Here is a 23,377-nt window from a genome sequence, read left to right as displayed (position 1 = left end):
ACAACAGCAGCAGCAGCACCAAACACTGACCCTAACGACGGCCACGGGGACCACCACGGCCACCGTGGCCAGCGACGGTCAAATCTTCCTATCGTAGAGTTCGTTGATCTCCGCTCTGTCTGAGTCCAGTCAGACGACAGGTATGTCAAGTTTTTATCATCATATATTCATTTGCTGATTCAGTCTCTATCTAGCCGTTTCCTTTAAGGCGCATTGCTACAAATGCATGCACCATAGTTTTTCCGTTAGGAAAGTTTGTTTTTTTTTTTTATTGGTACATACCTATATGTTTCGATTTGTTTTAACGTGACATTTTAGAAATCGAGGGAAAAAGAGATTATAACACGATTGACTTCAGATTACGATCGCACAGATACAACCCTAAAAAGCATGTTTTAGTCCAAAAAAAAGTCAAAAGAGATGATGATTAATTTTATAGTAGCGGCAAGAGTGTGATCGATTACTAAAAAAAAAAGTTTTGCAAAACACAATTGAGAAAACTGATAGAACACAAATAAATGACAAATATTAAGTCTTCCGTCTTCCTGTAAGGTATGTGCATGTTAGTTGTGAAATCCGACCAGTGCTGTGAATTGTCGCGATCATTACCAAATAGTCGTTAAATCATGTTTCTGGTATTACGCATTCTAAGACTATCCCCACCAGTGCGTAGTAACTCAGTGAGTACTACCTGTAACAGGTATGCAAACCGGTTTAATTTCTAATACCCACCCCTTTTCGAACCGCGCGTTCGAATATTTTGATTCCAGTGACAACGTCATACAATTATAGGATAGGTACTACTGGCACATGCTCGGACAAATTCGAAATCAATGCAATTTACGGAAGAGGAAGCTATACAGATGTACGATGATATTGTGCAGAAAATTCTGTTTTTTTACGGATATATAGGTCGAAAGGCGTTTCCGTATGCGTCGGAGTTTGTTTCTGTGCATTGCAAAGGAGATGGATCGTTTGGATTCCTGGGGAAATCTGTCCAGCAATATCCGGAGAAATCCCTGAATAAAAATCCAGGAAGAATACCCGAAGAAATTCTGAAAGAATCTCTGAAGGGCTTCCTGGAGGAATCCCTGGAGGAGTTTCTGGAAAAAATCTTGAGATCCGTAAACCGTTAGTAGGACTTGGTTTGAAAGAATAACGTGTTGCTTGATCGAAGGTTTTATAGGGAATTCTTCATTACACCAACAAAGCTAGCCATGGAAATGTTTGACAATTCTCATGAGGTGCATGCAGGTCATTTTGACAGACCACACACATGAACGAAAAAGACGGATCATATATTCTACTTTATCGATCTTGTTGTCGTCCTTTTCATGCTCATGTTACATCTGTCAAAATGACCTGAGAATTGTCAGTCGTTTTGAGGTTAGGGTCGTTAGTGCAATAAAGAATGACAAGTAAAAGAAAACTTCTTAACTCTACTTTAAAACTATGGGTTGCTGTGATCCAATTGCTAGGTTCACAACACCCCCTCTCAATTGGAGACACCGATCATCGTCCGGAGGTATTGAAATCGAGCCGAATCTAGCGCCTGTGTAAAAATGTCAGCTTGCTGGTCGTTCGTTGATTGTTGGCGTTGGCACCGGGGCGCAATCTTCCAATTTGCAGCACGATCGGGGTGTGGTGTTCCTCTTGCGGTGGGACTAGACCAAATACTTACTGAATCCAGCAGCACTCTTGTCCACAGCTATCGCGATGATGAATCGACGATGTTCAGGATGACGAAACCCACAATCGTTTCACGGTACCGTTGCGAAGGGATACGGTATTACATTCCGTGTGTGCCAACCAACAGACTAGACGGAACGCGTTACTTTCGAACACCGATACTACTCACGCAGGGTAGGGTGGTTCAAGAAGGAGAATAGTTAAAATCGAACGTCCAAATCGTGTGTGATAGGATTTAGGCCTTTCTAGACTCATGCCAACGTTACTCGCATTCGGAACCTTGGCGTACCAGAGTGAGAAAAAGTTTGACCGACCCAATGATTTTGACTTCCACGATTCTAAGTATCAACACTTTTGAAGGATTGAATTATCCAATCAAGTGATCAGAATAATTTAAGCTTCGCAAGTGCAAGTTCAGGATCAAAGGAATTTGAGTAGCAAAATACTTATCCGGGAGGTATCCAATGTGGAGTCCAAAAACAAAACTGACTGTCGTCTTTATTGATCTTCCTCTTTTATAGCCGCAGGGCCTACCAAAAATTACACATGATCTTTCCTGAAAGGATGATGAAATAGCGGCTCTCGTTACGATCTACACATTTACACTTTCAGTACGTGTTTTAACATGAATATATGAGCGGCCAGATTTCTAGAATGATCTTTCGCGGGTACATGGTTTTTCGTGTTTTCACAGGAGAAATATTTTCTTCTCCGAAGAGAGAATTTTCCTGAATTTGAGCAATCTCTCTAGCTACATGGTTTGATTGTATTTGTACAGAATTAGATCCTCTCTCTCCTCTTTTTGGCGTAACGTCCTCACTGGGACAAAGCCTGCTTCTCAGCTTAGTGTTCTATGAGCACTTCCACAGTTATTAACTGAGAGCTTCCTCTGCCAATGACCATTTTGCATGTGTATATCGTGTGGCAGGCACGAAGATACTCTATGCCCAAGGAAGTCAAGGAAATTTCCTTTACGAAAAGATCCTGGACCGACCGGGAATCGAACCCGTCACCCTCAGCATGGTCATGCTGAATACCCGTGCGTTTACCGCCTCGGCTATATGGGCCCCTGTACAGAATTAGATCTACCATTCATATTTTGCACGATCCCGATGCTCAGCTGGCCTAATTTTCAAGATCAAGTTCAATGATGGATTTTGATTACATTTAGAATGCTGCCGATCTGCTAGGCTATTGGTATGGTTTCCATCGGGTGTCGCTTCAGATTGTTTATTTTATCATGCTGCTCAAAGTCAGTCGAGCCCCTCAGCCGCATAGCTTTTGCTTCGTTATGCTGATAAACACTGCCGCTCTGCTCTACGTTTATAATCGCGGGCCCTATTATATTGTGGTAGGTCATGATTGTTCGAATTGGATTGGGGTTTTATGATGCGGCTCGCTTGGTTATACCCCAGACAGACATGTGATAGGGGTAGTAGGGGCAATATGACCATACGGGGCAATATGAGCCACCCTAAATTTGGCCTTATTATCAAGTTTTGTTCTGTTCAAAGGCTTAGGATCTTTTATAGAGTGCTTCAATCATGTCACACTGTAAAAACCGTACCAAAATTCGATTCTGAAATGCAAATATTAATGAAAATGTAATTTTTTGCTACGAACGCAAAAATCATATAAGATTTAAAACTCCAAAATAAGCTTTTAACAGATGACTCCCAACTTCCCAGGTAAATATTCCATTACAGTTGATACTCCTACTATTACTGAGCAGTTTGTGAGCAAGTGCGCATTTTTTCGAAACTGAAATTACAATAAAACAAGAATTTTCCGAAACTAGTCTCTACGGGGCAATATGGTCATACCTGCTCGGACCAACATGATCGGTTTTATTTTGTAACCTAATCTCAAAATTTTGCTGTCAAAACATGAACATTATCTGCAGAACCATGGTTCATTACTGGTGTGAGGTTACAAGCGGCGATCGGAACGAAAAAAATGGTCACATAGCAGCCTGAACGCCGCTAAGACACAGGCGCCACTACAGAATACATCCCAATCTCAAACGTTGAATGAAACCGGATATTTGCGGTCTTCGCTTGGAACGATATCCTCTTTGGCAACGGCCAAGGAAGGTTCACAGTTAAAAATAATGTAATATGCCTCGATGTAATTGTTGCAATTATGTAAAATATGCGATGTACTCGCGATTTTCGTATGCAAAATTACATCGGCTCGATGGTAATGTACATCTTAGCTCAAATTACACAAAAACCAAATATCAATTTCTCTTAGCATCGTTTCTGTGTAATATTCACATTGAAAGAATGTGAATATTACACAGAAACAGCTGCAACCAAGTGGTTGCGATGAGGTTGTGTACAATTACACAAACTCGATGCCATATCGCATCCCCTCATGTGCGATATTGTCGCGCAACACTGTATCGATTGTTTTGATCGTTCGGCGCAAGCAAAACGAGCGAAGCGAAGCCATCTTGCTTAATTAAAGTTGTTTGTTCAAGTGCTCTGTTTTTTTGATAATTCCCTTGATTATGGTGAGTAGTTTCTAATAAAAACTTAATTTTCACTCTCCTTTAATATTTATATATTTATTTTTGCTAATATAGACCCAGCCACGTCGAGTCTTTCCCGGTATCGGTGATTTTTCGCATCGCCTCCCCGACTTGATCCGATTTGATGCTGGCAAACGATGATCTGGCCATCATGGCAAAACATCCCCGGACCAGACATACGGAGCAGTCGGACCGAAAACACCACCTTCGTTGAACCGGCTTAGAGTCTGTTTCACCTCCGCGCAAGTATGATCCCCAAGGGCGCTGCTGGATCCGCAGCAATTTGACGACCGTAGTGCCGGCCAAAGTTCGGCAACGGAAAAGGAAACCAAATTTGTGATGCCCTCTAAGAAGGAATACCGATACCCAGAATGCCGATTGTAAATATTCCAACATTACGCGTCCTAATCGACAATCGTTGCCTGTGGCGGCGCAGTGTGCGTGATGTCCCCCAGGTCTTGATTTTTCGGGATTGATAAATACGTTGGCGAGAGTATGGATGATGGCAAATTCTTCGGAAGGCGATATGCTTTGCAGGTAAATGGTACATTTCAAAGTGATTTTATCACTGGTAGAAAAGTGTATAAGTCGATACGTTTAATACTATTCTCAGTGTGCTGGTTGGTAGGAGGTGATTAGAGTCAAGATATTTTTTTTTTCTTTTATCTGGCTCAAAATCCTCTCTAGGGCAGAGTGTTCGATCAGCTCAGTGTTCTAAAAACATGTCCGCAGTAACATATTAGATCAGATCAGAACATATTAGAGTTCTGCTTTCCATGGTTGTTCTTTTCACGACATTTTTTGTTTCAAAATTATTGTGAACTTGTTAGATTTGAATGATTTTTTTTTTTCAATTTGCCTAATTTGCATTCATACCTATATTGGATAGGTTCAGAGTAGGTAGCACAAAGACACTCTATGCTCAAGGAAGTCAAGGACACTTCCATGCCGAAATCATCCTAGAATTGTGCCCTGAGTCAAACTACAACAGCCTAAGTATGATCTTACAGAAATCGCGCGTGTTTATCGCAGCAATTACTTATATGGATATCTGAGCTTTGGCATGTTACTCAGTTCGAACAAAAACAAACTTTTTCTTGGCGTAACGTCCCCAGTTTTCCCGGTAGTTCCATGAGTTCCACGGAAATTCCTCTAGTTCTTCAGAAACCTCTCTAGCTGTTCCACGGAAATTCCTCCAGAATTTTTCAGCAAATTTTCTCCAGCAGTTCCGCTGGAATCCCTCCAGGGGTTCTCCAGAAATTTAAGGGAAATCCCTCCAACAGTTTCACAAGAATACCTCCAGTATCCATGTGAGAATCTTTCCAAGAAGTTTCTGGATTTATTTTTGAGGTTCCCTCCATATTTGCACCGGACCTTCCCTCCAGGAATTTTCTGAAAATTCCTCCAGAAGTTTCTCAGAAATTCATACAGCATTTCGGACATTCCTCGGGGGTTTCCCTTAGAACTCTCCGAGAAGTTTCACAGAAATTCTTCTAAGATTTGCCTAGGAATTCAACCAGAATTTTGCCGACGATGCTTCCCCGATGAAGTTCCCCGGGAAATCCTTCCGGCAGTTCCAAAGAAAACAATACAAGAGCTTCTTGGAAATCCCTCCCAGGACGTACCCGTGAATTATCTTCAATAATTTCCCGAAAATTCCTCGTTCCCCGGGAATCTCTCCAGCAGTTCCTCAGGAACTCCTTCCGCAGTTACACGGAAATTCATTCAAATCACATGATCCCAGTGAATTGTTTCTAGAGTTTCCTTGGAATTTCTCCATGGCTTCTTCAGGAATACTTCAAGGAGTTCAATGAGAATTCTCATAGACGATCACCTATAATTCATTCGAATTTAGGGTAGAATCCATCTGGAATTTAAATGAAAATGTATTTAAGATTTCTCTCGGAATTTTATCACAGTTATTCCGAAAATCTCCATCAGTACTACGTACTACCCCAAATCCTTAAGTATTTATGCAAAACCCCTGCAAGATATCCATAGTATATATAATTTTCCCAAAATTCTCCTAGGAGTTCCACGAAAATTTCTACCTAAGTTACTCGAGAATTCCTTCAGGTGTTCCTCGAGAATTCCTCCAGAATTTCCAGAAGTTCCTCGGGTTTTTATCGATAAGTTTTTTCGGAAATTCCTCCAGGAGTTCCTCGGAAATCATTTCAGGAGTTTAGCGGGAGTTCCTCTAGAAGTTCCACGGGAATTCCTCCCGGAGTTCCCCGGAAATATCTCCAAAAATGCCTAGGAATTTCTCCAAGGAATTCCTCGCGAATTTTTCCATTTCTTGAGAATTCCTCCTAGAGTTCCCCGGGTATTCATCTACGGATTCCTCAGAAATTTCTCCGGAAGTTCCTCGGGAATATGTTCAGAAATGCCTCTGAAATTCCTCCATGAGTTCCCCGGAAATATCTGCAGGCGTTCCTCCGAAATTCCTCCTGCAGTTCCTCTGCAAACCCTTTGGGAGTTCTTCGGGAATTCAGGTGTTCCTCAGAATTTCTTCCAGCATTTCCAAGTTGCTCCAGGAGCTCCTCGGAAATTCCTCCTCCGGAATTGCTTCAGAAGCTCTTCGGGAATATCTCCAGAAGTTCCTTGGAAATTTCTCTGAAATTTCCTCAAGAATTACCTTGAGGATTTATTCTGGAATTCCTCGGAAATTTCTCCAAGAGTACCTATGAAATTCCTCCAGAAGATCCTCGGGAATTCCTCCAGGAGTTCCATGGAAATTTCTCCGTAATTTCATCAAGAATTTCCTCGAGGATTCATCTAGGAGTTCCTCGAAAATTCCTCCGAGAGTTCCTCGAAAATAACTTCAAGAGTTCCTCTGAAATTCCTTCAGGAGTTTCTCTGGAACTCCTCCTGAAGTTCCCCGGGAATTCCTCCCGGTGTTCCTCTGAATTCTTCCAAGAGTTCCTCGAAAATTCCTCCTGCAGTTCCTCAGGAATATCTCCAGAATTTCCTCGGGAATTGATTCAGGAATTCCTCCTAGAGTTCCTCGGGCACTGCTCTAAAAGCTCCTTGGGGATTCCTCCAGAAATTCCTTCAAGGAGTTCTTGGAAACTCCTTCAGGAGTTCCTCTGGAATATCTCCAGAAGTTCCTCGTTAATTTCTCCAGGAAGTCTCTGGAAATTTGTCCAGGAGTTCCTCGTGAATTCTACCAGGAGTTGCTCTGTAATTCCTCCAGGAGTTCCTAGGAATTGATCCAGAATTTCCTCGGGAATTTTTTAAAGAGTTCCTCGGAAATTACTCCTTAAATTCCTCGAAATTTTCTGGCAATTGCTCCAGGAATTCCTCCAGTAGGTCCTTGTGAATTCTACCACGAGTTCCTCGGTAATTTCTCCAGGAATTCATCCAGAAATTCCTCTGGAATTTCTCCTGCAGTTCCTAAGAAATTTCTTGCGAATTGCTCCAGGAGTTTCCTGCAAATTCCTCCAGGAGTTCCTCGGAAATTCCTCCAGGAGTTCCTTGGAAATTTTTTCCAAGAGTTCCTCAGGAATTTCTCAAGAATTTCCTCGAGGATTCTTCCAGGACTTCCCCGGATTTTTTTCTCTAGGAGTTCTGAAATTCCTCCGGTGTTCCTCGGAAATTCCTCTAGGAGTTCATCGGGAATTCTTCAAGGAGTTCCTCGAGGATTCTTCCAGGAGTTCCCCAGAAATAGGGTGTCAAAGTGTATTATCGGCAGGTTTGTTTGTTGTTTTTGTCGGCCAAATTACCTGAAACTTGGCCATATAGTTCAGCTTGGTTGGGAAGGATTTGGGACCAATTCTGGGTCCAAAAGGTTTAAAAAAAACCATGAGGAAGGGAATAAAACTGCCGAAAATACGTAAGTTCCCCTATCTGCAGGAGTTTTTGATTATATTTCCAGAAGTTCCTCGGCTACTCTAGGAAATCCTTGGAAATTTCACCGAAAGTTCATCAAGAATTTCCTCGAGGATTCATCCAGGAGTTCCTCGGAAATTCCTCCAAGAGTTTCTCAGAAATTCTTCCAGAAGATCCTCGGGAATTTCTCCAAAAGTTCCTTGGACATTTTTTCAGGAGTTCCTGGAGATTTTTTCAAGAATTTCCTCGAGAATTTCTCCAGGAGTTCCCCAGAAACATCTGCAGGAGTTTTTCGGGAATATCTCCAGAAGTTCCTCGGGAATTTCTTCGAGGATTCATCCAGGAGTTCCTCCTGAATTCTACCAGGTGTACCTCGGGAATTCCTCCTGGTGTTCCTCTGAATTCCTCTGAAAGTTCCTCGGGAATTTCTCCAAAAGTTCCTCGGCAGTTGCTCCAGGAGCTAATCTGGAATTGTTCCTGGAATTCCTCGGAAATATCTCCAGGAGTTCCTCGGATATTCCTCTACTAGCTCGAAGGAAATTCCCCCAAGGAGTTCCTCGCGAATTCTTCAAGGAATTCCTCTGGAACTCCTCTAAGACTTTCCCAGGTATTCATCCACGAGTTTCTTAGAAATTCCTTCAGAAGGTCTTTGGGAATATCTTCAGAAATTCCTATATAATTCCTTCAGGAGCTCCCCGGAAATATCTGTAGGAGTTCTTCGGAAATATTTGCAGAAGTTTCCAGGAAATTTCTCCTGGAGTTCATCGGAATTCCTCCAGGAGTTCCTTGGACATTTCGCCGGGAATTGTTCTCCAGGGTTCCTCTGAAATTCCTCCAGAAGTTCCTCGGGCATTCCTCTAGGAGTCCATCGGGAATTACTCCTGGAGTTCCCCGGAAATTGCTGCAGGAGTTCCCCGGAAATTGCTGCAGGAGTTCCCCGAGAATTTCTTCAGGTGTTCCCCAGAAATATCTGCAGGAGTTTTTCGGTTATATCTTCAGAAGTTCCTCGAAAATTTCTCTAGGAGTTCCTTGGAAATTTCTTCGGGATCCTCAAGAATTTCGTCGAAAATTCATCCACGAGTTCCTCGGAAATTCCTTCAAGAAATTTCTATGAAATTCCTTCAGAAGATCCTCAAGAATTTCTCCAGAAATATCTGCAGGAGTTTTGGGGAATATCTCCAGAAGTTCCTCGAGAATTCTTCCAGGAGTTCCTTAGATATTTCTCGGGGAGTTCTTCGAGGATTCTTCCAGGAGTTCGTCGGTTATATCTTCAGAAGTTCCTCGAGAATTCCTCCAGGAGTTCCTCGGGATTTCCTCCAGGAGTTCATTGGGAATTGCTGTAGGAGTTCCTCTGAAATTTCTGTAGGAGTTCCTCTGAAATTCCTCTAAGAGTTCCTCGGGAATTCCTCAAAGAGTTCGTAGGGAATTCTTCCTGAAGCTCCTCGGGAATTCCTTCATCAGTTCCTGGAGAATTGCTCCAGGAGGTCCCCAAAAATATTTGCAGCATTTCTTCGGGAATTTCTCCAGGAGTTTCTTCGGGAGCTCCTCAAGAATTTCTCAAGAATTTCCTCGAGTATTCATTTAGGAGTTCCTAGGAATTTTTCACCAAGAGTTTCTCGGGTACTCCTCTGAAGTTCCTCAGGAATGTATTCAGAATTTCCTCGAGGATTCATCGAAGAGTTCATGGGATTTCTTTTCTCCAGGAGCTCCTCGAAAATTCCTTCAAGAGTGCCTCTGAAATTCCTCCAACAGTTAATTGAGAATTCTTTCAACAGCAATTTCTGAAGTTCCTCGGGAATTTCTCCTGAAGTTCCTTGGGAATTCTTCCAAGAATTCCTCAGAAATTCTTCCATCAGTTCCAAGTTCCAATTCCTTTAGAAGTTCCAAGGGAATTGCTTCTGGAGTTTATAACGAATTGCTCCAGAAGCTCCTCAAAGATTCCGCGGAAATCCTGCATGAGTTCACAGAAAAGTTCCTTTTGAATTCCTCCTGGAATTCCCAGAATTTTTTTTTCGGGAGCTTCTCAGGAATGTATCAAGAATTTCCTCGAGAATTCATCCAGGAGTTCCTAGGATTTTTTCATCAAAAGTTTCTCGAGAGTTCCTCCAAGAGTTCCTCGGGAATTCTTCCTGAAGTTCTTAGAGAATTCCTCCAAGAGCTCTTCTAACATTCCTCCAAGAGTTACTCGGGAATTCCTTCAGGAGTGTCTTGGGAATTCCTCCAGCAGTTCCTTGGAAATTCAACCAGGAGTTCCTCGGCAACTTCTCCAAGAGTTCCTCAGAAATTCCTCCAGGACTTCCTCGGGAATTCATCCTGAAGTTCTTAGGGAATTCCTCCAAGAGCTCTCCTAGCATTCCTCCAAGAGCTCCTCGGGAATTTCTTCTGAAGTTCCTCGGGAATTCCTTCAGGAGTTCCTCGGGAATCCCTCCAGCAGTTCCTTGAAAATACAACCAGGAGTTCCTCAGAAATTCTTCCAGCAATTCCTCAGGAATATTTCCAGAAACTCATCGGGAATTGCTTCAGAAGTCCCTCGGAAATTCCTCGTGGAGTTCCTCGGGAATTGCTTCAGCAGCTCCTCAGGGGTTTCTCCAGAAATTCCGCCAGGAATTTCTTGAAAATTCCTTCAGGAGTTCTTTGGGAATTTCTTCAGAAGTGCCTCTGAAATTCCTTTAGGAATTCCTCGGGAATTCAAAGAGTTTATCGCTAATCCTTTCAGGAGTCCCTCGAGAATTCCTTTTCAAGTTCCTCGGATATTCCTCCAGGAGTTTCTCGGGAATACTTCCTGAAGTTCTTCGGGAATTCCTCCTGGTGTTCATCTGAACTCCTCAAGGAGTTCCTCGGGAATTCTTTCAAGAGTTCCTCGGGAATTTCTCTAAGAGTTCCTTGGGAATTCTTCCTGAAGTTCTTCAAGAATTCCTCCAAGAGCTCTCCTGACATTCGTCCAAGAGTTCCTCGGGAATTCCTCCACTAGTTCCTTGGAAATTCAACTAAGAGTTCCTCGGCAACTTCTCCAAGAGTTCCTCAGAAATTCCTCCAGGACTTCCTCGGGAATTCATCCTGAAGTTCTTATCTAATTCCTTCAAAAGCTCTTCTAACATGCCTCCAAGAGCTCCTCGGGAATTCCTCCAGGAGTTCCTTGGGAATTCTTTCAGGAGTTCCTCCGGGAATTTCTTCAGAAGTTCCTCTGAAATTCCTTTAGAAGTTCCTCGGGAATTCCTCAAAGAGCTCTTCGCTAATTCTTCCAGGAGTTCCTCGGGAATACTTCCTGAAGTTCTTCGGGAATTCCTTCTGAAGTTCCTCGGGAATTCCTTCAGAAGTTCCTCGAGAATTCCTTGAGAAGTTCCTCAGGAATTCCTTCAGCAGTTTCTCTTGAATTGCTCCAGTAGCTCCTCAGGGATTTCTCCACAAATTGCTCCAGGAATTTCTTGGAAATTTCTTCAAGAGTTCTTCGGGAATTTCTTCAGAAGTTCCTCTGGAGAAAATTCCTCCATGTTTTTTTTTTTTTGAAATTCCTTCAAGATTTTTTTGGAATTTCCTTCGGGAGTTCCTCGGGAACTTCTTCAGAAGTTCCTCGAGAATTCCTCCAGGAGATCTCAGGAAACATCATCAGGAGTTCCTTGGGAATTCCCTCAAGTTTTCCTCGGAATCCTCCAATTCCTCCAGAAGTTCCTCGGTAATTGCTCCAGGAGTTCCTCAAGAATTGTTCCAGAATTTCTTCGGGAATTGCTTTAGGAGTTCCTTAGAATACCTTCAGGAGTTCCTAGGTAATTGCTCCAGAAGTTTCTTGGGAATCTCCTGAACGAAGTTCTATGGATCTCCTGGAAGAATTCCAGAAGAACTCCTGCAGCAAGTCCCAAAACTTCCCTATTCAGTTCTGGACGAATTCCCGAGGAACTTTTGAAAGAATTCCAGAGCAACTCCTGGAGAAATCCCTGAGGAATTCCCGAGGAACTATTTGAAGAATTCCCGATGAACACCGAGCATCTTCTAGACTTCTGGAGGAATTCCCGAGTAGCAGCTGAAGGAATTGTAGTAGACCTGCGGGAGGAATTCCCGAGGAACTCGTGGAGAAATTCCTGGAGAACTTCTGAAGGAAAATCCTTGAAACTTCTGGATGATCGAGGAACTCCTGGGAATACTGCCGTGGAATTCTCACGAAAACCTGGACGCATTTCCGAGGAGCTACTGGAGGGGTTTTCGATGAGCTCGTGGTGGAATTTTCGAGGAGTTCGTGGAGGAATTTTCGAGGAACTTCCGAGCAACTTGTGGAGGAACTCCTGGAGATATTCACGAGGAACTCGTGTAAGAATTCCCGAGAAAATCATAAAGTAACTCCTGAGATTTTTTTGAGGAACTTCTGAAGGAATTCCCTAAAAACTCCTTAAGGAATTGCCGAAGAACTTCTGGAGAAGTTCCCGAGGAACTCCTGAAAAAATTCCCGAGGTACTCCTGGAGGAATTCCCGAGAAACTGTTGGAAGAACTCCCGAGACACTCCTGGAAAAACTCTTGATGAATTCCCGAGGAACTTCTGCAGCAACTACAGAGGAACTTTTGCAGGAATTCCCGAAGAACTCCTAGAGGATTTCCCGAAGTCCTCATGCAGGAATTCCAGAATAAACTCCTGCAGATATTCCGGGGAAAGGAATAATTTTGGAACTTCAGGATTAATCCTCGAATAACTCCTGGACGTATTCCAGAGAAGCTCTTGGTGGAATTCGCGGGAAACTTCCGAAGAAATTACCGAGAAACCCTGGAGGAATTCCCGAAGAACTCCTTGAGGAATTTCCGGAGACCTCCTACCGAAATTCCTGGAGAAACTCGTGCATAAATATCTAAGGAAGGAATAATCTTGGAATTCTTGGATGAACCAGCAAAGAGCTCTGGGAAGAGCTCCTGGAAAAATAGGACCAATCGGTGATGTACTAGATTTGTAGTAATGAGTTAAATTTTAGTATGGTGAGAAGGTAAATTCTCCGTTTCTGCACAAAAAGTGTGGGTATTATGATTCCTTGCCTAATTTAATGCTGTTTGAGCATATTGAGAAACTATTGGCATGATGGATTTCCTAGCTAAACAGGCACCGAGATTACACTAGGAAAACATCTTGCCTTACTCTTGCTTTGACTTATTTCTTCAAAATTAGTCATTTAATCCGAATTTAATCAAACAATGATTAACCGTAGTGTGGCCAGCAAAAAAAACACCCGTAGAAGGCCGGCAGGGTACCCGGGTACCCACGAAATGGAAATGATCATATCTCAGCGATTTTCCACCGATTTTAAAAGTTTTTGCCTCATTCAACTCAGAAACTCATTATCTATCGAGATCGTATTTGGTTGGACCGGTCCGATCACCATAGGTACCGGAAAATCCGGATTTCCGGATCCGTGTTTTTATACAATACAATATACGGGATTTTCGGTAGGTTAGTAGCAATTTCGGTACCAAGCATCGTAAAATTGCTTTGGCATATTGTATCTGACCGGCCTGGAATCATAAAACGTGTTGACTTTGAAACTGTGATTTCGGAACACGCTTCCGTGAGGCCATGGTTGACCATAAACACTTTAAGGTATCCTAGCCTTAACAATGTGGGTTTCAATATGGTATAAGGACATGCTCCCAAAAATATGGATTTTCCGAAAACCACGGTGATTAGATCGGTCTAACCAAATATTTTCCCGATAGATGATGAGTTTCTGAATTGAATGAGCTAAACATTTCCAAAATCGATGAAAAATTGACGGAGATATGATCATTTCAATTTCGTGGGTACCCGGGTACCCTGCCGGCCTTCCACGTAATAAAAAAAATGCAGGAGCCCCTCCCCCTGCCCCTCCTCCCTGTAAAATTTGGTCAACCCCAGTAATATATGTATATTCACGAGTTCTAAGATCTAACAGAGTTCCAACATCCTAGTCTCAATAACCATTAAAATATCGAGATTTGAAATTGAAAAAGGTACCCGGGTACCCTGCCGGCCACATAAGTGTTAATGCTAATGATTATTAATGAATATTTATATATTTCAGAATGACGATGCCGCTGTCTTCAAGCGGTACTTTATTCACCGCTGCCGTCAGAATGGTCGCCCCAACTACTTTGTGCTCGCAGAACCAACTTTAATTGTTATATAATAATTATTCTTATGAGTAAATTATTTAAATTTTATAAAACAAAATCTACTATAAAAATAAAATTTCCCTCTAGAGTATACTTTTTCTGATTTTCCTCCTGAATGGCTGATTAAATTGTATTTGATCTTATTTCGACTTAATTTTGTGTATCTTAAAAACCCTAGTGGTTTTTTAGCTACACATTTGTTTTCGTCGAAAAAAGATGAAATTCAATTTAATCATCCATTCAGGAGAATTGGCAAGCGTTTACATCGTTTCCTTAAGTACATTGCTAGGATTACATCGTACCGTGTACGTCGAATAAATTACATCGCAAGAATTACGTCGGATCTGTTTATTACATCAACAGCCGTCGAGTACATCGTAGGGGTGTGCCGATATCGATAAATCCGATATTATCGATAATTATCGGGTTCAAATTATCGATACGATATCCGATAATTTAAAATCCGATATCGACGATATTCTCCGCGCGATATCGGACAGTCCATCAGTGCTATTTAGCCAACTAAGTTTGCAGCAAGAGAAAATTTTCAAGTCTCGCTGATTTAGGAAATCAGCTGACGTTTCAGTGGAGTTATTACGAATGGATAGTTCAACGTAAGGTTTAACGGCATATTGTCTATCCGGTTGGAATCAAGAAAGACAATCAATCAAAAATTGCATGTTTCTTGGTCCAAAAGGGTCGCCACTTTTTTGGGACTCCTGCGCTTTGTTGCTGATGACAAGGAGAGGAGATAGATGCACACTACTTCCAAAAACGTCGCGAGTTGTGCGACGTTCGATATAGTGGCGAAGTGACAATATTATTTACTTAAGGGTCAACAAGGGAAGAGTAGAGCAATTAAGAAATCTGTATTGAGAGTATTAACCTTCCGTAACTCGCGCGGTTGGCTACCTGCGTCAGCAACACGCTAACGCTGAGTACAAAAAGCGAGATTTTTTCAACGTGTTGTACAAAATACAACAGCGCGATCGCTCGAGGGTTAATAAACATGGCTTCCCGCTGTTGCAACAAGGCTGCAAGAAAATTAATAACTGGAAATGCCATGTCAGTCTCTTCTCAGCATTTGTCTTTGAAATGGCTTCAAAAGTTAATATTTTCACTTTAAAAAGTCATCAGCGAAACAGAAACCGTAAAATGTATATAATTACTACATTTTAGAATAAAATGTCATATTTCATTCATTATCGGATATCGGATTCGATATCGATAATTGGAAACCGATATCGTTTCGATATCGATAATTGGGTAAACCGATATCGATAATATCGATAAATCTGGTCTCGGCACACCACTAGTACATCGGGCTGTGTAATATTAATCTATCGATGTAACGACCTGGTTGCAGCGATTTCGATGTAATATTCAACAACTTTTTTTGCTGTGTTGTTTTAGGAATTGTTCATAAATGACGTACATTGGAGGGGGAGCGAGGAGTTCTTGATATTGTTACGGTATGTGAAAACAAATTACAGATGGGGAGGGACTATAGAAAATTAGCCAAAAATGGTACGTAATTTGTAAGTGCTCCCTTACTGTGTCTCCCTTGGTCCGTTCAACCTCAGAGTGTGAGAGATGGAACCAATGCCATCGATGCCATTCTTGGATTCATGCCTGTGATGGAAACATGTGCCTACGTTGAATCAAATGTTGCGTTTGTAAAATGCGATGAAATCTGCTTATGTTTCTTTATTATTTTGAAACGAAAACAATCGAGCTTGTATAAAATACACTAAATTGTTGTTAAATAATCATATTGTTCTATTTCTCATTTGTTACGAAACATTGTTTAAAAAAACAAAAGAGTTTTAAATGGTGGCTCATATTGCCCCGCCTGGTGGCTCATATTGCCCCGTATAGCTGGGAAACTCATGAAAATCAATGGTTTTCAAAAGTACTTCCCAACTATTAACAAAAAGTTTTTTTCATAATTTATCGACGCAATATGAAGGGAAACACTCCTAAGCGTGGTTCAATTACATTAAAATAATTATTTATTGAGTTTTTCTGTGCATTTCAGAACGATTTCCTTAGGTGGCCCATATTGCCCCGATCACCCCTACGAGTGTGATTCCTGTACAACGGTACGCAGTGTCAAGAAAATTCTGACAAGACTGACTTGAACTGAAAGAATTTTCAGTATGGCACTCATTTCAAGCGCAATTGTACAGTGATTCTTGTATCACATGTGTGTCATAAGTATTAGTTGTAGGAAATGGTTGGAAAGGAATTCGTTCCGAATTGTGTGGATTCAAATGTACTTCACGTTTCGCGTTCATAACATTGATATTGGTTCGATCTTGATTCTTCCGGCCGCTACATGATCTCTGACGAAGTGGTGTTTAATGTCAATATGTTTGACTCGTTTGGATTCTGGATTCTTGGCGAGTCCGATACACCTTCTGTTGTCTTCATACAGGATAGTGCTCTCGTTTGGATCCTTGCATTTCATGTCTTCTAATATGCCGGCAAGCCAAATTCCTTCTGATACCGCTGCGCTCAGTGCAACATATTCTGCTTCGCTTGAAGATGTGGATACAGTGGCTTGCTTTCTACTAGCCCAGGAAACAGGGCATCCATGGACCTTGAACAAGTATCCAGTCACCGACTTCCGGTCTTCAACATCTGTTGCCCAGTCAGCATCCACATACCCCACCAGCGGTGTACTGGATTCAGTCCTCTTGAAGGTCAGTCCCATCGTGGTTGTTCCTTTGAGGTATCGGGTAATCCGCTTCAACGATGTCCAGTGGCTTTCAGTCGGGTTTTGCTGGAACCGTCCCATGTAACTGATAGGAAATCACAGATCCGGTCTTACGCATAACATCTGGTACATGATACTGCCAAGAAGTTCTCGATACGGATGACTTGTTCCATTTCCGTCTCTTGTCAATTGGAGCCCCTTCTCCATCGGGGTATGTGTTGGATTGCAGGTACTCAAACTGAATTTGTCCAGGATCTTTAAAGCTGCGGCTTCTTGTGACAACTTCATTGTTCCTGCGTTTCTGTCATAATCGATTCGAATACCGAGAAAAAATCTAGTCTCTCCACAATCCGTCATTTTGAATTCGCTTGAAAGGGTCTTCTTGAGTTTCTGAATACTGGATAAGTTTCGGCCGACAATCAGCACGTCATCCACGTATAGCACCAGATAGATCTCGTCATCTTTCCTTGACAGCGTGTACAAACAGTAATCCCTCTTGGAACGGACGAACCCCAGCTTCAGCAATACTTTATTGAACCGGTTGTTCCAGCAGCGCGGAGCTTGTTTCAATCCGTAAAGCGATTTTTTAAGCTTGCACACCAGTCCTCCTTTGGCTTTTACTCCTTTCGGCACTTCCATGTACAGGTCCTCATCCAGGTTACCATATAAAAACGCTGTTTTAACGTCCATCTGGTGAACGTGATATCCATGGTGAACACTGACAGCCAACACAGTCCGCACAGTAGCCAGCCGAGCCACAGGAGCAAAGGTTTCATCAAAATCTACTCTAGGCCGCTGCAGGAACCCCTTGACTACCAGTCGAGCCTTGTATCGAACACGTTCGCCGGTCTCATCTTCCTTCAGCCGGAACACCCATTTGGTTTTCAGAGGCTTCACACCAGAAGGGCAGGGTACAAGTTTCCATACACCATTCGATGCCATGGAGTCGAGTTCATCACGCACAGCCTGGTACCATTGGTCACGATCGTCATGGGATGCAATTTCGTCATACGTTTGAGGAACATCTGAGAGGGAATGCAGATCTACAACAGTGGCACTGAATCCGGTAAGAAAGTCGAGGAACTTACCCGGAAGTTTGCGCTCCCGTTCGCTGCGCCTCGGTGATGGTTCGCCAAACCGGCCGGAACTTACATCACGATCTGAATGCGAAGGGAGCGCGGAGTCCTCCTCAACTTCACCCAGGTCTTCATCATCAGTAAGTTCGTACGCCTCAGTCTGGACATCCGGTTGGACTGCTTGAACATCAGCCTGGACTTCTTCTCCCTCTTGCTCGTATGTCATCGGTACTATCAGCACCGACGAACCGACGTGACAGCTAGAACAAATAAATTCAAATTTGTTGTCCGCGACGCCATGATGAAAAATAGCCGAACACTATCGCCACCTCTATAACGGCTCGCGATGATTTGATAGCTCGACACCAAACCCCCGTGTGTTCATATAGGAAACGGTTCGCGTCTGCGCTGATTTGACAGAAGCGATCGCTCGCTTTGCTGGTCGACCGTTAAATTTTGACAGTTTTGAATCGCCACTGTCACGTCGGTTCGTCGGTGCTATCAGTTGCTCCAATCCAGATTCTTCACAATCTTCAGCATACGGGAAGTACTTCTCGTTGAATTTGACATCCCGAGCAATAACGATTCGTCTGGTAGATTTGTTCCATAGTCTGTATCCATTCGGCGCGTATCCGACCATCAACAGCTCCTGACTCTTAGGATCCAGCTTTTTCTTACATTGACCGGAAATCCACGCGAAGGCTTGACAACCGAAAATTCGCAACTTCTCCAGTGAGGGTTTCTCCTTATACCACGATTCAGCAGGCGTCAAATTCCGGGGCAGCGCTGCAGTCGGACTCCGATTCATGATGTACACACCCGTCAAAACTGCTTCTCCCCAGAGTGACTTCGGAACCTTGGAATCGATTAGCATTGTACGTACCTTCCCCACCAATGTCTACAATTGCTACAGAAAGATGTGAAGGATCCATATCAGTGGTGATGATCACAAAACCAGTGTGGTGCGTGACGTATGTGAGATTCAGTATTTTCTCTGGTGTTAGCTATTGAAGAAATAATGAGTCAGAAAGCGCAGATAGGGTTATGCAAGATTGACTTATCAGCGATGATGTGACCACTGACCAGTGACCAGTACGGTGATGGTTTCCGACACTGCCTTACTGTCATCGGGGAAGGAAAGGAATGTTATGTCGTTTTCGTTTTTGATTCAGTTCCAACCTGGGTTGGAACTGGATCAGATCACAGTTTCAACCCCAACTCGACTTCGGTTTCGCTTGTACTAAAGTTTGTTTGACGTTGTTTACACATTTTCCGCCGATCCAGTTCCAACCCAGGTTTAAAAACGAATTCGACATTAGTAAGACAATCGTTGTTAAGGAAACCGAAACTCTCTGAATCTCCCAAGACAAGGAAGGATTTTGTATATTGTTGAACAATGAGTCACCTATGGTTTGTGACGTGATCTTACAAAGGATCAACTAACCGATGCACCGTGAAACGAGCCGAGGTATCTGTATAGGTATATGGTTCTGCGTAAATTTTGTACTGTAAAATGCTTTATTATTTATCAAAAATGCATCCCGCGTATTCGTTATACAGTAAGCAGCACAAATTGGTCCAGAACACAACCGTCGCCCCCAGCAATAGGGATTCCTTCCAGATAAATGTTCGGAAATCGTCCTGCCCTCGCCGTTTGCTCCATTCGGTCCCGAAGTTGATCACATCCATTACGAAAAATATCGGTACAAAGACCACCAAACCCAACAGGGCTCCGTAATTGCCAACCGCCAGGTTGTACAGACTCCGTGCCAAAGCTTGTACGTGGAACAGGGCTCGTCCTAGTAGCAGATACTGATGCGGTATCCGAAAGCTCAGATCGAACTTCCAGAAGCGCAGCGGGATTGTTAGTTTGTCGTCGTATTCGTCCGTTGCTGCGATGGGCACGAGAATCTGCCGGAACAATTCGCAGGATGCCAGGATCTGAATCGAGGGAAGAAGGTTGGGAACTTGGAGCATGGATGAGAATTGGTGAGGGGCTTACCAGATTTAAACACAAGTAAAGCGCCGCAAATGTGTTCGAGTAAAGATAGAACGGGCAGTTGGTGCACACTTTGGTGAACCAGTTGCGATCCCACAGGAGGGCGTTCAGAACGAATGAAAAGTACGTCTTTGGATACTGACAAAATTTTGAATCAAAATGTAGCTTCATGTTTCCTTTTTTTGTAACTTTGAATTTTTAATCGAATTAGTTCAACTGCGAATTTTGACTACTTCATTACAAATAATTTACGCAGCGCCTAGTATTGACAGATAATTTAGCAGCCTACTTAGCTTGAATCGAAAAAAAACTGAATATCGTGGTATTTATCTCCACGTGAAACCTACCGCGACTCTACAATGTTCTCCGAGTGTCCTGAATCTTCTTCGCTTCGCAAGGTCCTTTTAAAAGCTGATTTTATTTGTAGTTTTCTTAACACCTACCTTCCTTATATACTCTGTTGGCAAAGAAGTTATGCTACTACATATCTGCATCGGTCTTGGATGATCGTCTCCAGTTCCCATGAATGTGTAAGGTCTGGGACTTTAACCAGCTTTCGCGATTATCCACGAAGTCACCGACCTCTACCTGATTCCCTGGCGAATGTCTCAGGCGTTGTGAGATATCGTAGAGGATGTGGATATTTTTTTTCCCTCATCTGTAGAGCATTTTAACCACTGCGTCCATTATTTAGGAATATTGTGGTATGACCCATAATTAATTTGGTGCTAGTAAAGTATCCTCTCACAATTGAGCTGTGATGGACAATGGATGATGTAACACCTGATCCCAACTAGGCACAACTCGTTTTATTAAGTTCATTACCCTGCCCTGTTGGGATTACTTCTCCAAATTTCCAAGGGTTCTAGAAACCCTTTACCAAATATCGCCAATCTGTGATGGTACAGCACTCCGCAGTTGTAGAGTAAATGCTCGGCAGTTTCGTTTTCCGTTTGACAGAAACGACACTCGGAGGATTGGATTTTTCCAGTCTTACTTAGATGATATTTACTCGGGCAGTGGCCAGTCATCAGACCAGTAATTACCCTGAGATCTCTTTTGTTTAGATTCAGTATGGATCTGGCTTTTTCTGCTCTGGGTTTTATGAACCTTTTTGCTTGCTTGGATGTATCCGTGGCATTCCAATTAGATTCTACCGTAGACATTTCTCAAGTTTTTAGTTTCATCCGAAGAGCACACTCAGAAACTCCACAGAAAGGTTCAGGGCCTACAAAGCTTGATGCCGCACCCTGTCTAGCTAAATTGGCTTCTTTAGCGGTTTTGAGATAATCCCATATTCTGAATCTGCATGCCAAACTGAGCCGAAATCCAAATTTTCATGATTTTTGGTGCCCGGGAACCTATTTAAATATCAATTTGAAGTTTGTATGGGAGCGATTTGCCGAATCACCCCTCGTCGCATTTTGTACTGGGCGGAGCTGTCAAGCAGTTGCCCAGCTGTCAAAAGGTGATTTCAAAAAATCTCTTTGAAATTGATTTTAGGTACCAAAACAAAGTTCTAAAAATCTGAAAAAAAATCATAGTGGCTCAAAAAAAGGTGTTCTTTCCTATAAAAATGAAAAATCGATACATTTTTGAAAATTTAAAAACCCAATTGTCGGCGTTTTCATTTCCCAGAATTCCACAATGACCGGGCACCCAGTATAAAGTTACCTCGTTCCTACTGGCCAATTGCTTCAGAGAAATAATGCATTCCCACATTAGCTTTGATTGACACGTGAAAGCTTTTAGCGCATTTAGAGCCGCCTGACTTTCCGAAAAAATACAGATCTTGGCAAACCTATAATTTCTTTTCAGACAAATGTTGGCACACTCTAGAATGGCTTGGACTTCCGCTTGAAATACAGTGGGACTGCATCCCATTGGTATAGGTTTACTGATACCGGGGCCAAAAACATCAGCTCCAGTATTTTCTCCCATCTTGGACCCATCAGTATAAAATACAATAGAACCTGGACGTAAACTTGGCCCACCAGCATCCCAAACATAGCGACATGGTTTCACCACTTTGAAGGGAACATCATAGTTGGTCTTCGTTACCATCCAACCTTCTACTGTTTTTATGTCCTTGTTTAATCTGAGGGCATCCAAAGCAACTGATGGAGTGCTTTTCATTGCTCCTGTCATAGATATACAAGCAAGTCTTTGTAGCTTACTTGGCTTCTTTTGACAGGTTACCTCATTTGTTTTGGGCCACCAAACAAGTGAAGCATAAGTAATCTTAGGCCGGACTATTGCAGCATAGATCCAGTGAATCATGTTCGGTCTAAGACCCCAGGGTTTTCCTAAGGCTTTGCTGCAGACCCAAAGGGCATTGGTACCCTTGGTGAAAACATTGTTTAAATGAGAATTCCAATTCAGTCTTTTGTCCAAAGTTACCCCAAGATGTTTTACTTCTTCTGAGAACTGAATTTGAACTCCATCTAAAGAAGGTTCAGTAAGATTCATTTTTAACCTTCTAGTAAAAGGTACAATTACAGTTTTTGAATGGTTTACGTTTAATCCCTCCGCTCGGCACCATTTGATGGTAACATTCAACGCAGGTTGTAGTCGGCTAGATATCGTGTCGTCATATTTTCCACGTATCAGAATAGCTACATCATCTGCGTATCCAATAACCTCAAAGCCTTGATTGATGAGTTTTTTAAGGAGTTCGTCCACTACCAAAGACCACAATAAGGGCGATAGTACTCCTCCTTGAGGACAGCCCTTCACAGATCTTACTGATAGTTGCGCACCTCCAAGAACGGAAGAGATTTCTCGATCTCTAAGCATCGATCAGTGGCGTAGCAAGGGGGGGGGGGGGGGCGGAGGGTGCGGTCCGCACCGGGCCCCGAACCTAGGGGGCCTCCAAATCAGGGCAGGTCTAGTGTTTAAACCTTCCCTGATTTAGAGGCCCCCTGAATTCGGGGGCACAGTTTGAATAAAGTTCTGTGATTAGCGAAAGATTCCTACATATAAGTTAAGGCTCAAGCATCCGTCATCAATTTTCGGAAATAGAAAAGCAGTTTTTTCTTTGTAAATCAAAACAACGATCACGAAAATGTATTCACTGTATTCCATTCCTCATGTGGAACACAGTGAATCCATTTTCGTTGCAAAAATGATTGATATGAACGAAAAAACTGCTTTCAAATCTTTAATGATGACGATGATTTCAATGACGAATGGTTCAACGTTAAATACTTGCCGATCTGCTGATAGGTATGTAGGGGCCTCTTCGTGATTATCAAGAGATTTTGGAATGGGGAACACAGATGGCTATTTTGATGTTCTATTATTAATAATATTAACAATTATAAATGTACACACTTTATTCATGTAGTTTCGTTAGTTTTGTTTATAATAATTTGATGACTACTCTTTGAACCTGCAGGAGTCCCAAAAT

The 23,377-nt window shown here is 42.5% G+C and overlaps 1 protein-coding gene and 2 long non-coding RNA genes across 3 annotated transcripts in view; 2 read left to right on the top strand and 1 right to left on the bottom strand.

Annotated features, from left to right (window-relative positions):
• Positions 1 to 23,377, top strand: part of LOC134291095 (uncharacterized) — a 65,696-nt gene that overhangs the window by 1,943 nt on the left and 40,376 nt on the right. The window lies entirely within an intron of this gene.
• Positions 3,861 to 14,265, top strand: LOC115254493 (uncharacterized). Its single transcript, XR_009999087.1, has 3 exons — positions 3,861 to 4,204; positions 4,277 to 4,759; positions 14,084 to 14,265. It is a non-coding gene; the product is annotated as an uncharacterized LOC115254493 (long non-coding RNA).
• LOC109401446 (uncharacterized) lies at positions 19,291 to 20,272 on the bottom strand. Its single transcript, XM_062855726.1, has 2 exons — positions 19,972 to 20,272; positions 19,291 to 19,910 (listed from the first exon to the last, which is right to left on the bottom strand). The coding sequence occupies exons 1-2, from the start codon at positions 20,137 to 20,139 to the stop codon at positions 19,491 to 19,493; spliced, it is 588 nt and encodes a 195-aa protein (XP_062711710.1). The 5' UTR covers positions 20,140 to 20,272; the 3' UTR covers positions 19,291 to 19,490.

This window comes from Aedes albopictus, chromosome 3 (genome assembly GCF_035046485.1).
Source record: "Aedes albopictus strain Foshan chromosome 3, AalbF5, whole genome shotgun sequence".
NCBI lineage: Eukaryota > Metazoa > Arthropoda > Insecta > Diptera > Culicidae > Aedes > Aedes albopictus.
This window is presented reverse-complemented; position numbering and strand designations above follow the sequence as displayed.

What these genes read in the sequence shown, in the direction of transcription:
- LOC109401446 (XM_062855726.1), bottom strand. Translation starts at nt 20,139, where the DNA reads ATGAAGCTACATTTTGATTCAAAATTTTGTCAGTATCCAAAGACGTAC. An exon ending in TTTACTTGTGTTTAAATCTG is followed by an intron (nt 19,911 to 19,971) that starts GTAAGCCCCTCA and finishes CCCTCGATTCAG; the next exon opens with ATCCTGGCATCCTGCGAATT.